The sequence below is a fragment of the Oncorhynchus gorbuscha genome, linkage group LG15 (assembly GCF_021184085.1).
Source record: "Oncorhynchus gorbuscha isolate QuinsamMale2020 ecotype Even-year linkage group LG15, OgorEven_v1.0, whole genome shotgun sequence".
Taxonomy (NCBI): Eukaryota; Metazoa; Chordata; class Actinopteri; order Salmoniformes; family Salmonidae; genus Oncorhynchus; species Oncorhynchus gorbuscha.
In genome coordinates this window covers 15,622,717-15,638,142 of record NC_060187.1, presented here as the reverse complement: position 1 = coordinate 15,638,142, position 15,426 = coordinate 15,622,717, and the positions used below count along the sequence as shown (strand labels likewise).

At 42.8% G+C, this 15,426-nt stretch overlaps 1 protein-coding gene across 2 annotated transcripts in view; it reads right to left on the bottom strand.

Annotated features, from left to right (window-relative positions):
• cachd1 (cache domain containing 1) overlaps window positions 1-15,426 on the bottom strand; it is a 200,970-nt gene that overhangs the window by 43,244 nt on the left and 142,300 nt on the right. For both annotated transcript variants that reach the window (XM_046300194.1, XM_046300195.1), the window contains exon 5: window positions 8,421-8,547. In XM_046300194.1, the coding sequence (XP_046156150.1) occupies window positions 8,421-8,547 (127 nt within the window). The remainder of the gene's footprint in view (window positions 1-8,420; window positions 8,548-15,426) is intronic.

The window sequence follows — 15,426 nt, the reverse complement described above, 5'->3', positions numbered from 1 at the left end:
CTCACCTGTTTAGGAAAAACATTCCCTATTCCCTCAACCCATGCTCTCTTAACGTGGCACGTATGCATCTCATGCATGAGACCAAAGACTTATTCGCACGGGACTAGTATTACTAGAGAACGTTGATTAGTTAATTATAACTCTAAAATGTCCGTTAATCCAGAGGACGAATCGGTCGGGATTAGTTTTTTCCAAACTGCCCCCTGTAAATCTTTGGCAGTTACGACAGAAGCCTAGAGGTTTTTATTCTAGGCGTGAAGATACAGTATTTCAACATGTATCATGGCGACACTAAACCAAAACATCTTTGGTATAGTGTGGCCATAATATTTGAATTGAGGAAGTGTGATCATATTCATTGGGATGTTGTAGTGACCCGCGGTACGTCCTAAATGCTCCCTAGCATTCAGATGTGAGCTAAACAGCGCAATTACACTTGAGATGCATTTAAGACTATAGATGAGAAAACATCCAAACATGTAGGTCAGTTGTATGCTGCTTTGCGATCTATTAACAGCAAGGGTTGCATTAAATAGGCTCAATATGTTTTACTGATGCATTTGGCAATATTCAATAAGTACAAAATATATCAACAAAAGCATTCACTGTGGAAGTTGATGGGCTACATGTAGGCCATCCATATATAGCTTATGCACTTCAAATTTCAATGTATCCAATCAGTTATTGTTTTCTTGCACAAACCGCGAGCAACACCAATTTCTCTCAAAACACAGGGATGTTAATTCGCACGGGACTAGTATTATCAGAGGACAGTGGGTTATTCTGTCTGGAATTGTTGTTCTCCTGTCATGTAAAAATTACTGACAAGGCAGCAGTGGCGACCCGCCATTCAGGATAGGTGGGGCAGACCACCCGCTCAGCTAAAACTATACATTTTATAATTGTTTTGCCTGTTTGCATGTTATTTTAGCATTAATACATGTCACATATCAGTTTACAAACAATGTATAAAAAAAACGACAAAGAAAACGAGTTAATAAAGCTGCATTCAAACATGGTCTCTTTTTTGCTTTTTGAGTAAGGCAGCTCCAAAATGCAGTTGTTTCAGCCCAGCTCAGTGCTTTTTGACTAAGGCAGCTCCAAAATGCAGTTGTTTCAGCCCAGCTCAGTGCTTTTTGAGTAAGGCAGCTCCAAAATGCAGTTGGTTCAGCCTAGCTCCGTGCTTTTTGAGTAAGGCAGCTCCAAAATGCAGTTGTTTCAGCCCAGCTCAGTGCTTTTTGAGTAAGGCAGCTCCAAAATGCAGTTGTTTCAGCCCAGCTCAGTGCTTTTTGACTAAGGCAGCTCCAAAATGCAGTTGTTTCAGCCCAGCTCAGTGCTTTTTGAGTAAGGCAGCTCCAAAATGCAGTTGGTTCAGCCTAGCTCCGTGCTTTTTGAGTAAGGCAGCTCCAAAATGCAGTTGTTTCAGCCCAGCTCAGTGCTTTTGAGTAAGGCAGCTCCAAAATGCAGTTGTTTCAGCCCAGCTCAGTGCTTTTTGAGTAAGGCAGCTCCAAAATGCAGTTGTTTCAGCCCAGCTCAGTGCTTTTTGAGTAAGGCAGCTCCAAAATGCAGTTGTTTCAGCCCAGCTCAGTGCTTTTTGAGTAAGGCAGCTCCAAAATGCAGTTGTTTCAGCCCAGCTCAGTGCTTTTTGAGTAAGGCAGCTCCAAAATGCAGTTGTTTCAGCCCAGCTCAGTGCTTTTTGAGTAAGGCAGCTCCAAAATGCAGATGTTTCAGCCTAGCTCAGTGCTTTCTGTGGTGGTGAGGCACCCAGTGGTAAATACGGAGCGTAGGGGTTGGTAATGTTCTCTAGTTGCGCCGTGATAGGCTCAGTGTTCTGTCACTCATGGGGACACTACATCACCACAAAATCTACAGGTAGAGCTCGAAAATTCTAGCCCCTTGTGTGCTGCCATAGAGTTACAATAGAAGTGCCCTTCCAAGAAGACTCAAGGGCATTGGCCACAGACAAAATGACATCAAATCACGTTACATCTACAGCAGCTTTGATTGGACTGGTCATGTCAACATTATACTTTCAAAATCTTAGCTAGCAGTCATCATCATCATGAATCAAGTCGACAATCAACTGGCAAATCCTTTTCAATCCTTGTCATATGAAGAGAAATTATAGATAAAACGTATCGGTGCTCATTGGTCATTACACAACAAATTGGACATCTCAAATTCAACAATTTGTGGTTTGGAAGTAATCAGTGGCTAACTGCAAGCATTGCAAAGCAATCACTAGCCTGCTATTCAGTGGAGTGAATGTGTGGTCCAAGTTTCTTTTCCAAGCTTAAAAGGATAAACATTCAACATTGGCCATGCTGTCAATCCAGCATGACTTCTGCCACTTTCCAACTCGGAATTCCAAGTTGGGAACTCGGGCCTCTTTCTAGAGCTCCGACCTGAAGATCACTAATGTCATCATGATTTGACCTTGTTTTTTTCCCGAGTTCCCAGTCCAAAAAATTGCAATGTCCGTACTGTGACACACATAAGACAGCCCAACAGGGAGACAGGATGGACAGCGGATCGTCCACGCAGTGGCAGACCACGTGTAACAACACCTGCACAGGATCGGTACATCCGAACATCACAACTGCGGGACAGGTACAGGATGGCAACAACAACTGCCAGAGTTACACCAGGAACGCACAATCCCTACATCAGTGCTTAGACTGTCCGCAATAGGCTGAGAGAGGCTGAACTGAGGGCATGTTGTAAGGCAGGTCCTCAGACATCACGTCGCATATGGGCACAAACCCACCGCCGCTGGACCAGACAGGACTGGCAAAAAGTGCTCTTCTGTGATGAGTCGTGGTTTTGTCTCACCAGTGGTGGTCAGATTCGCGTTTATTATCGACAGACCATGACGGACCCTCCCTCATGTGGTACCCTTCCTGCAGGCTCATCCTGACATGACCCTCCAGCATGACAATGCCACCAGCCATACTGCTCGTTCTGTGTGTGATTTCCTGCAAAAACAGGAATGTCAGTGTTCTGCCATGGCCAGCAAAGAGCCCGGATCTCAATCCCATTGAGCACGTCTGGGTACCTGTTGGATTAGAGGGTGAGGGCTATGGCCATTCCCCCCAGGAATGTCCAGGAACATCTCACAGCAAGAACTGGCAAATCTGGTGCAGTTCATGAAGAGGAGATGCACTGCAGTACTTAATGCAGCTGGTGGCCACACCAGATACTGACTATTACTTTTGATTTTGACCTCCCCTTTGTTCAGGGACACATTATTCAACTTCTGATAGTCACATGTCTGTGGAACTTGTTCAGTTTATGTCTCAGTTGTTGAATCTTGTTATGTTCATACAAATATTTACACATGTTAAGTATGCTGAAAATAAACGCAGTTGACAGTGTGAGGACGTTATTATTTTGCTAAGTTTATGTATACAGTAGCTAAGAAAGTAATACTAGGTCTATGTTGTGTAGTAAGCTGCCTCACCCGGATACATTTTGGTCCCTTTTCTCCCTCATAATTTAGCCTAATGTTCTGACTTAGTGGTGCAATTCTAGCCTATAGACTATTTTAGAAAAATGTAATCATTGAATATTGTAAGAGCTTTCATTTTCTGCTTATATGCCCCCTTCATCTATCCTACGGTTCTGACTTGGTGTACAGGGAGAATACTGTAAAAACAGTCCATGTTCTGAATTAAGTCTCTGTACATTTCAAAAGTGCTGAACAAATAGTTATATCGACTACGTGTCAGAGCTCGCTCATTACTGTCTTAATCGAAAAATTGCAGATTGCCTCAGAAGCTCATTGTCCCGTTATGCCATAGTTTGTACATTTAAATTGACCGTGGATGACTTGTTTAATCAGCTGTGTTTTTTAAGGCAGTAAATGAGGCTGAATAGCCAGGTGGAGAAGTGGTGAGGTTTTGGGACTGCTGTTGGGACTCTGCTGTTGTGACAGCTTTATGAAGGCCCTAACATTTTGTGGGCACCATTCGTTACTGTTATAATCTAATTCATGTATTGTTTAGTGTTGTGTGGTGGCTTTGCTGGCATGCATCTAAAAATAATTTGGGGTTTGCCCCAAAGAGATTTACATGCTAAAATCACCACTGCATGGCAGATTCGGACGGGACTAAAATTACAGATGTGATGTTTTGTTCTCATGGACATAATTACATTACCCGACCTCCCCAAGAAAACATCCTCATCTTGTTGAAAAATAATTTGAAGTTATAAGCGCAGGTCTTATTTTTATTTCACCTTTATTTGCCCAGGTAGGCCAGTTGAGAACAAGTTCTCTATTTACAACTGCGACCTGGCCAAGATAAAGCAAAGCGACAAAAACAACAACACAGAGTTACACATGGGATAAACAAATGTACGTCAATAACACAATAGAAGAGGTATATGTACAGTGTGTGTAAATGTAGTAAGATTAGGGCAATAAATCGACCATAGAGGTGAAAAAATTACAATTTCGCATTAACACTGGAGTGATAGTTGTGCAGAAGATGAATGTGCAAGTAGAGATACTGGGGTGCAAAAAAGCTACCAAAAAAATAACATTATGGGGATAAGGTGGGCTATTTACAGATGGGCTATGTACAGCTGCAGCGATTGGTTAGCTGCTTGGATAGCAGATGTTTAAAGTTTGCGAGGGAAATAAAAGTCTCCAACTTCAGCGATTTTTGCAATTCGTTCCAGTCACAGGCAGCAGAGAACTGGAAGGAAATGCGGCCGAATGAGGTGTTGGCTTTGGGGGTGATCAGTGAGATATACCTGCTGGAGAGCGTGCTACGGGTGGGTGTTGTTATCGTGACCAGTGGACTGAGATAAGGCAGAGTTTTACCTAGCATGGACTTATAGATGACCTGGAGCCAGTGGGTCTAGCGACGAATATGTAGCAAGAGCCACCCGACTAGAGCATACAGGTTGCAGTGGTGGGTGGTATACGGTGTTTTAGTAACAAAATGGATGGCACTATGATAAACTGCATCTAGTTTGCTGAGTAGTCTTGGAAGCTATTTTGTAGATGACATCACCGAAGTCAAGGATCGGTAGGATAGTGAGTTTCACTAGGGCAAGTTTGGCGGCGTGAGTGAAGGAGGCTTTGTTGCCAAATAGAAAGCAGATTCTAGATTTGATATCGGATTGGAGATGTTTAATATGGAAGCTGGAAGGAGAATTTACAGTCTAGCCAGACAGCAAGGTATTTATAGATGTCCACATATTCTAAGTCGGAACTGTCCAGGGTGGTGATGCTAGTCGGGCGGGCGGGTGCGGGCAGCGAACGGTTGAAAAGCATGCATTTGGTTTTACTAGCATTTAAGAGCAGTTGGAGGCCACGGAAGGAGTGTTGTATGGCATTGAAGCTCGTTTGGAGGTTAGATAGCACAGTGTCCAAGTAAGGGCCAGAAGTATACAGAATGGTGTCGTCTGAGTAGAGGTGGATCATGGAATCGCCCGCAGCAAGAGCAGCATCCTTAATATATACTGAGAAAAGAGTCGGCCCGAGAATTGAACCATGTGGTACCCCCATAGAGACTGCCAGAGGACCGGACAACATGCCCTCCGATTTGACACACTGAACTCGATCTGCAAAGTAGTTGGTGAACCAGGCAAGGCAGTCCTTAGAAAAACCGAGGCTATTGAGTCTGCCGATAAGAATATGGTGCTTGACAGAGTCGAAAGCCTTGGCCAGGTCGATAAAGACGGCTGCAGAGTACCATCTTTTATCAATGGTGGTTATATGATATCGTTTAGTACCTTGAGGTGCACCCGTGTCCGGTTCGGAAACCGGATTGCACAGCGGAGAAGGTAGATAATATAGATAAGTCTCCAGCTTAAGCAATTTTTGCAATTCGTTCCAGTCATTGGCAGCAGAGATCTGGAAGGAAAGGCGGCCAAAGGTTGGCTTTGTTATCACCAGTGAAATATACCTGCTGGAGCACGTGATACGGTGACCAGTGAGCTGAGAAGGTGGGGCTTTACCTAGCAAAGACTTATAGATGACCTGGAGCCAGTGGGTTTGGCGACGAATATGTAGTGTAGGCCAGCCAACGAGAGCATACAGGTCGCAGTGGCGGGTTGTATATGGGCGCTTTGATGCCAAAATGGATGGCACTGTGATAGACTACATCCAATTTTCTGAGTAGAGTGTTGGAGGCTATTTTGTAAATGACATCGCCGAAGATGAGTATCGGTAGGATTCTAGATTTAATTTTGGATTGGAGATGCTTACTGTGAGTCTGGAAAGAGAGTTTACAGTCTAACCAGACACCTAGGTATTTATAGTTACATATTCTAAGTCAGAACCGTCCAGAGTAGTAATGCAATTAGGGCATACAGCGGGGCAAAAAAGTATTTAGTCAGCCACCAATTGTGCAAGTTCTCCTACTTAAAAAGATGAGAGAGGCCTGTAATTTTCATCATAGGTACACTTCAACTATGACAGACAAAAGGAGAGGGAAAAAATCCAGAAAATCACATTGTAGGATTTCTAATGAATTTATTTGCAAATTATGGTGGAAAATAAGTATTTGGTCACCTACAAACAAGCAAGATTCCTGGCTCTCACAGACCTGTAACTTCTTCTTTAAGAGGCTCCGCTGTCCTCCACTCATTACATGTATTAATGGCACCTGTTTGAACTTGTTATCATTATAAAAGACACCTGTCCACAACCTCAAACAGTCACACTCCAAACTCCACTATGGCCAAGACCAAAGAGCTGTCAAAGGACACCAGAAACAAAATTGTAGACCTGCACCAGGCTGGGAAGACTGAATCTGCAATAGGTAAGCAGCTTGGTTTGAAGAAATCAACTGGGAGCAATTATTAGGAAATGGAAGACATACAAGACCACTGAGACTCTCCCTCGATCTGGGGCTCCACGCAAGATCTCACCCCGTGGGGTCAAAATGATAACAAGAACGGTGAGCAAAAATCCCAGAACCACACGAGGGGACCTAGTGAATGACCTCCAGAGAGCTGGGACCAAAGTAACAAAGCCTACCATCAGTAACACACTACGCCGCCAGGGACTCAAATCGTGCAGTTCCAGATGTGTCCCCCTGCTTAAGCCAGTACATGTCCAGGCCCGTCTAAAGTTTGCTCGAGAGCATTTGGATGATCCAGAAGAAGATTGGGAGAATGTCATATGGTCAGATGAAACCAAAATATAACTTTTTGGTAAAAACTCAACTCGTCGTGTTTGGAGGACAAAGAATGCTGAGTTGCATCCAAAGAACACCATACCTACTGTGAAGCATGGGGGTGGAAACATCATGCTTTGGGGCTGTTTTTCTGCAAAGTGACCAGGACGACTGATCCGTGTAAAGAAAAGAGTGAATGGGGCCATGTATCGTGAGATTTTGAGTGAAAACCTCCTTCCATCAGCAAGGGCATTGAAGATGAAACGTGGCTGGGTCTTTCAGCATGACAATGATCCCAAACACACCGCCCGGGCAACAAAGGAGTGGCTTCGTAAGAAGCATTTGAAGGTCCTGGAGTGGCCTAGCCAGTCTCCAGATCTCAACCCCATAGAAAATCTTTGGAGGGAGTTGAAAGTCCGTGTTGCCCAGCAACAGCCCCAAAACATCAGTGCTCTAGAGAAGATCTGCATGGAGGAATGAGCCAAAATACCAGCAAGTGTGTGAAAACCTTGTGAAGACTTACAGAAATGTTTGACCTCTGTCATTGCCAACAAAGGGTATATAACAAAGTATTGAGATAAACTTTTGTTATTGACCAAATACTTATGTTCCACCATAATTTGCAAATAAATTATTTTTTTAAATCCTACAATGTGATTTTCTGGATTTTTTCCCTCGTTTTGTCTGTCATAGTTGAAGTGTACCTATGATGAAAATTAAAGGCCTCTCATCTTTTTAAGTGGGAGAACTTGCACAATTGGTGGCTGACTAAATTATTTATATATATATATATATATATATTTATATATATATAGTGGGGCAAAAAAGTATTTAGTCAGCCACCAATTGTGCAAGTGGCCGTGCTGCTGCTCCAGTTTCAACTGTTCTGCCCGCGGCTATGGAATCCTGACCTGTTCACCGGCCATGCTACCTGTCCCAGACCTGCTGTTTTCAACTCTCTAGTGACAGCATTTAATCCTGAGGTGCTGACCTGTACCCTCGACAACCACTGTGATTAGTATTATTTGATCTTGCTGTCATCTATGGACATTTGATTGCTTACAGTTTGCGGTTTTAGGCTGGGTTTCTGTACAGCACTTTGTGATATCAGCTGATGTAAGAACAGCTTTATAAGTACATTTGATTGGTTGATGACTTATGTAACAATAATTTCTCCATTCTTGCCCATGCGTTTAGGACTAGTTGATTGTACTGTTAATCTAGGTCATGGTGTGTGATTGTATTGCTGGTCTGGAAGTGTAACATTTTAGTAATTTAGTTGTACTGTACCTGCTGCGGTGCTCGTAGTTGCCCTTGCAGCGGAACTTGTGGGCGGGGAACACAGTGAAGATGCCCTCCTCTGAGCTGAAGTACTGCCACTTGATGCCCGGGTTAGACTTCAGGTTATCTGCCAACACTACAGAGGAGAGGATGAGACATGTCAGAAACCGTAGGTAGGATTAATATTAGAGAGAGAGGGCGAGTAAGCAAGAGCAACAGAGCGAGAGAGGTAGGGTTGATACCGTTGAAATTCTGAGGGATTCTGGGTGATGAAGTATTATGAAACACAGAGAGTGTTCTGTGCTCTCAGACACCTGTCAGACACCTGTCAGACACCTGTCAGACACCTGCCAGACACCTGTCAGAGCGAGACTTTAAAAGGGTTAACCTAGTCTCCTCTAGTCTGTGTGTGAAGCGTGAGAGTGAGCTTGCATGAGAATAATACTAATGTAAGGCCTGGCATAAAATCCCATTCCCTATATGACTGTGTCAGACTGGATGTCAGATTAAACTGTTCATTCTGCTGTATTACTAACATGGTTCTAATCGTTTCACTTAAGTGTAACTGTGGGCTCTTAGTTGGCCTAATGTTGTCAACGGCACACTGTACATCTACACTACATGACCAAAGGTATGTGGACACCTGCTTGTCGAACATCTCATTCCAGAATCATATGCACTAACATGGAGTTGGTCCCTACTTTGCTGATTTAACAGCCTCCATTCCTCTGGCAAGGCTTTCAACTAGATGTTGGAACATTGCTGCAACATTGCTTCAATTAGTGAGGTCGGGTACTGATGACAAACAATTTCTGTATGCACCTCGCTTTGTGCATGGGGGCATTGTCATACTGAAACAGGAAAGGGTTTTACTGAAACAGGAAAAGGTTTTCCCCAAACTGTTGCCACAAAGTTGGAAGCACAGAATCGTCTAGAATGTCATTGTATACTGTAGTGTTAACATTTTCCTTCACTGGAAATAAAAACAGTCCAAGACAATTCTTCCTTCTCCACCAACCTTTACAGTCGGTACTATGCATTGGGGCAGGTAGCGTTCTCTGGGCAGCCGCTAAACCAAAATTTGTCCGTCAGACTGCCAGATGGTGACGCGTGATTCATCACTCCAGAGAACATGTTTCCACTTCTTCATAGTCCAATGGCGGCGAGTTTTACACCACTCCAGTCAACGCTTGGCATCGCACATGATCTTAGGCTTGTGTGCGACTTCTCAGCCATGGAAACCCATTTCATGAAGCTCCTGTTTTATCTATGGAGATGTTTGTGTGCTCAATTTGTTTTATACCTGTCAGCAACAGGTGTGGCTGAAATAGCCACATCCACTCATTTGAAGGGGTGTACACAAACTTTTGTATAAATAGTGTATTTTAATAAGTCTCAACTTAAGCCAAACTTTCTCAGAGTATCAACAAAAATGTGACTTTGAAGAGAAGTTTCTTGTTTACTGGTTTGTTATATTACTGCATTGCAGGCTGATCAAGCAGCAGCATCTGCCAGGGAACAGGAGCAAATTAGCTGCCTAAACAAACAGACTTTTATTGGGTCAGAGAAGTCAAGAGAATCTTCAGAGAGATCAGATCACAAACCCTGCAGCTTCCTGTCTGGCGGAGCACAACAACAGAGGAACACAAACAGCCATTGACATGAAACAGACAAAAGAGAGGGGAGCAATACAAAAGAGGAACACAAACAGCCATTGACATGAAACAGACATTTTCTGAAAAAAATAGCACATCCCTATAGGTGGTCCAGGTAGGTCATGACAGAGCACAAGTGGGGGGGGGTTCTCCGTTGCTCCTGTATTGGTCCTCAAGCAAGGGGGGTGTCTGATGACATCACAGATTCCCATCAGACAAGCTCCTAGAATGATCTTTTCCTTGACGTCTAAAAAAACATAGTTTGCTCAAAAAGTATTTGTTTACCCGTCAGTCTGTGTACTCTACTGTATTTATACTACACTTTATTACCCCACTGCCCACATGCTGACCCAATTTCCTCACTATTTCCTAACACAATACCCAACATTGAACTACAAACCAGCAGCCCTATATAGACCAACACTACAACATGAACACAGTACCCTATATAGACCAACACTACAACATGAACACAGTACCCTATATAGACCAACACTACAACATGAACACAGTACCCTATATAGACCAACACTACAACAACATGAACACAGTACCCTATATAGACCAACACTACAACATGAACACAGTACCCTATATAGACCAACACTACAACATGAACACAGTACCCTATATAGACCAACACTACAACATGAACACAGTACCCTATATAGACCAACACTACAACATGAACACAGTACCCTATATAGACCAACACTACAACATGAACACAGTACCCTATATAGACCAACACTACAACAACATGAACACAGTACCCTATATAGACCAACACTACAACATGAACACAGTACCCTCATAAACCAACACTACAACATGGTGGGGATATGGGCTACTTAGTGGCACGTTTGTATTTCATATTGAGTTGAGGCACACTAGCTTGCCATACATAATAAGCACTCTCAGCCAGTCCATCCATTTCCATCTAGTATTAAAAAGGAATCTCTGGACATGTAAACAGGCTAACAGAGTCTGTATATATCTACTAGGTTTCAGCCCTTAATCCTGCCACTAATGTATAGAAAACACTAGAACCATATAGATGACTGGCTGAAGTGCCACTGTAAAGTGCCACTCTAAAGGCATCCGCATGTTTCACAGCCAAAACACTTCGGAAGAGTTTTGTGATGTTTTTGTTCATTTTGGATTTCGGTGAAGGATTTTCAGCTGTTTGGGCACACATTTCTTGGGGAGAGGCAAGCCCAAGTCAGTAGCCAAAGTCTGCGCCCCTTCGTCTGTGATTGGTCAACAGTAAGGATTCTTTAATGAAGTCTGTTGTCATTCAACTAGAGACTACTCATTTTCATGAACATTATTAATAAACATTGCACATACCATCTTAGTTAGATGTAAATTTCCACGGCTAAGATCTTCTCAGCAAAAACGTCTAAATTAATGACAGATTTCTTGAATTATCTTAGATTAATTCTGACTATTTTTGGAAGTGTATACTGGCTATGGCATCTCAAAATGGACAATAAATACTATTTCTGCTTTTTTCTTGTTTTTCAAGCGAAGGTCTTTTAATAAGGGAGTATGTGAGCACACTCGTTAGGCCGCCGATTGAACTGAAGTAAGCTGACGCCTTAGCCGTAACCCCCTCCCCAAACATCTGCTAAATGCTATATATTATTAAAGCAAAAATAGATTTTTAAAAAGTAGGGAAAGAGGAAAGAAAACAGAAAGGAGATGACAGGAGGAAAACAGAAAGGAGGAAAACAGAAAGGAGATGACAGAAGGATGAAAACAGAAAGGAGATGACAGAAGGAGAAAAACAGAAAGGATGAAAACAGAAAGGAGGAAAACAGAAAGGATGACAGAAAGGAGGAAAACAGAAAGGATGACAGAAGGAGGAAAACAGAAAGGAGGAAAACAGAAAGGAGGAAAACAGAAAGGAGGAAAACAGAAAGGATGACAGAAAGGAGGAAAACAGAAAGGAGGAAAACAGAAAGGAGGAAAACAGAAAGGAGGAAAACAGAAAGGATGACAGAAGGAGGAAAACAGAAAGGAGATGACAGAAGGAGGAAAACAGAAAGGAGATGACAGAAAGGAGGAAAACAGAAAGGAGATGACAGAAGGAGATGACAGAAGGAGGAAAACAGAAAGGAGATGACGGAAGGAGATGACAGAAGGAGGAAAACAGAAAGGAGATGCCAGAAGGAGGAAAACAGAAAGGAGATGCCAGAAGGAGGAAAACAGAAAGGAGATGACAGAAGGAGGAAAACAGAAAGGAGATGACAGAAGGAGGAAAACAGAAAGGAGATGACAGAAAGGAGGAAAACAGAAAGGAGATGACAGAAGGAGGAAAACAGAAGGAGGAAAACAGAAAGGAGATGACAGAAAGGAGGAAAACAGAAAGGAGGAAAACAGAAAGGAGGAAAACAGAAAGGAGGAAAACAGAAAGGAGATGACAGAAAGGAGATGACAGAAAGGAGATGACAGAAAGGAGATGACAGAAAGGATGAAAACAGAAGGAGTAAAACAGAAAGGAGGAAAACAGAAAGGAGATGACAGAAGGAGGAAAACAGAAAGGAGATGACAGAAGGAGGAAAACAGAAGGAGGAAAACAGAAAGGAGATGACAGGAGGAAAACAGAAAGGAGGAAAACAGAAGGAGGAAAACAGAAACCTTTATAGGCAAGTCAGTTAAGAACATATTCTTATTTTCAATGACGGCCTGGGAACAGTGGGTTAACTGCCTGTTCAGGGGCAGAACGACAGATTTGTCCCTTGTCAGCTCGGGGGTTTGAACTCGCAACCTTCCGGTTACTAGTCCAACGCTCTAACCAATAGGCTACGCTGCCGAAAGGAGATGAAAGAAGGAAAACAGAAAGGAGATGACAGGAGGAAAACAGAAAGGAGATGACAGAAGGAGGAAAACAGAAAGGAGATGACAGAAATGAGGAAAACAGAAGGAGATGACAGAAAGGAGATGACAGAAGGAGGAAAACAGAAAGGAGAAGACAGAAAGGAGGGAAACAGAAGGAGGAAAACAGAAGGAGGAAAACAGAAGGAGGAAAACAGAAAGGAGATGACAGAAGGAGGAAAACAGAAGGAGGAAAACAGAAAGGAGATGACAGGAGGGAAACAGAAAGGAGGAAAACAGAAGGAGGAAAACAGAAAGGAGATGACAGAAGGAGGAAAACAGAAAGGAGACGACAGAAAGGAGGAAAACAGAAAGGAGATGACAGAAGGAGGAAATGACAGAAGGAGATGACAGAAGGAGGAAAACAGAAAGGATGACAGAAAGGATGACAGAAGGAGGAAAACAGAAAGGATGACAGAAGGAGGAAAACAGAAATGAGGAAAACAGAAAGGAGATGACAGAAATGAGGAAAACAGAAAGGAGATGACAGAAATGAGGAAAACAGAAAGGAGATGACAGAAATGAGGAAAACAGAAAGGAGATGACAGAAATGAGGAAAACAGAAAGGAGATGACAGAAAGGAGGAAAACAGAAAGGAGATGACAGAAATGAGGAAAACAGAAAGGAGATGACAGAAGGAGGAAAACAGAAAGGAGATGACAGAAGGAGGAAAACAGAAAGGAGATGACAGAAAGGAGATGACAGAAATGAGGAAAACAGAAAGGAGATGACAGAAATGAGGAAAACAGAAAGGAGATGACAGAAATGAGGAAAACAGAAAGGAGATGACAGAAGGAGGAAAACAGAAAGGAGATGACAGAAGGAGGAAAACAGAAAGGAGATGACAGAAAGGAGATGACAGAAATGAGGAAAACAGAAAGGAGATGACAGAAGGAGGAAAACAGAAAGGAGATGACAGGAGGAGGAAAACAGAAAGGATGACAGAAAAGAGGAAAACAGAAAGGAGACGACAGAAGGAGGAAAAAGAAAGGAGATGACGGAAAGGAGGAAATGACAGAAGGAGGAAATGACAGAAGGAGGAAATGACAGAAGGAGGAAATGACAGAAGGAGGAAATGACAGAAGGAGATGACAGAAAGGAGGAAAACAGAAAGGAGATGACGGAAGGAGGAAAACAGAAGGAGGAAAACAGAAAGGAGATGACAGAAAGGAGGAAAACAGAAAGGAGGAAAACAGAAAGGAGGAAGACAGAAAGGAGATGACAGAAAGGAGATGACAGAAAGGAGATGACAGAAAGGATGAAAACAGAAGGAGTAAAACAGAAAGGAGGAAAACAGAAAGGAGATGACAGAAGGAGGAAAACAGAAAGGAGATGACAGAAGGAGGAAAACAGAAGGAGGAAAACAGAAAGGAGATGACAGAAAGGAGGAAAACAGAAAGGAGGAAAACAGAAAGGAGGAAAACAGAAACCTTTATAGGCAAGTCAGTTAAGAACATATTCTTATTTTCAATGACGGCCTGGGAACAGTGGGTTAACTGCCTGTTCAGGGGCAGAACGACAGATTTGTCCCTTGTCAGCTCGGGGGTTTGAACTCGCAACCTTCCGGTTACTAGTCCAACGCTCTAACCAATAGGCTACGCTGCCGAAAGGAGATGAAAGAAGGAAAACAGAAAGGAGATGACAGGAGGAAAACAGAAAGGAGATGACAGAAGGAGGAAAACAGAAAGGAGATGACAGAAATGAGGAAAACAGATGGGAGATGACAGAAAGGAGATGACAGAAGGAGGAAAACAGAAAGGAGATGACAGAAAGGATGAAAACAGAAAGGATGAAAAAAGAAAGGAGGAAAACAGAAAGGAGAAGACAGAAAGGAGGGAAACAGAAGGAGGAAAACAGAAAGGAGATGACAGGAGGGAAACAGAAAGGAGGAAAACAGAAGGAGGAAAACAGAAAGGACGACAGAAAAGAGGAAAACAGAAAGGAGACGACAGAAGGAGGAAATGACAGAAGGAGATGACAGAAGGAGGAAAACAGAAAGGATGACAGAAAGGATGACAGAAGGAGGAAAACAGAAAGGATGACAGAAGGAGGAAAACAGAAATGAGGAAAACAGAAAGGAGATGACAGAAATGAGGAAAACAGAAAGGAGATGACAGAAATGAGGAAAACAGAAAGGAGATGACAGAAATGAGGAAAACAGAAAGGAGATGACAGAAATGAGGAAAACAGAAAGGAGATGACAGAAATGAGGAAAACAGAAAGGAGATGACAGAAATGAGGAAAACAGAAAGGAGATGACAGAAATGAGGAAAACAGAAAGGAGATGACAGAAAACAGAAAGGAGAAAACAGAAAGGAGATGACAGAAGGAGGAAAACAGAAAGGAGATGACAGAAAGGAGATGACAGAAATGAGGAAAACAGAAAGGAGATGACAGAAATGAGGAAAACAGAAAGGAGATGACAGAAATGAGGAAAACAGAAAGGAGATGACAGAAGGAGGAAAACAGAAAGGAGATGA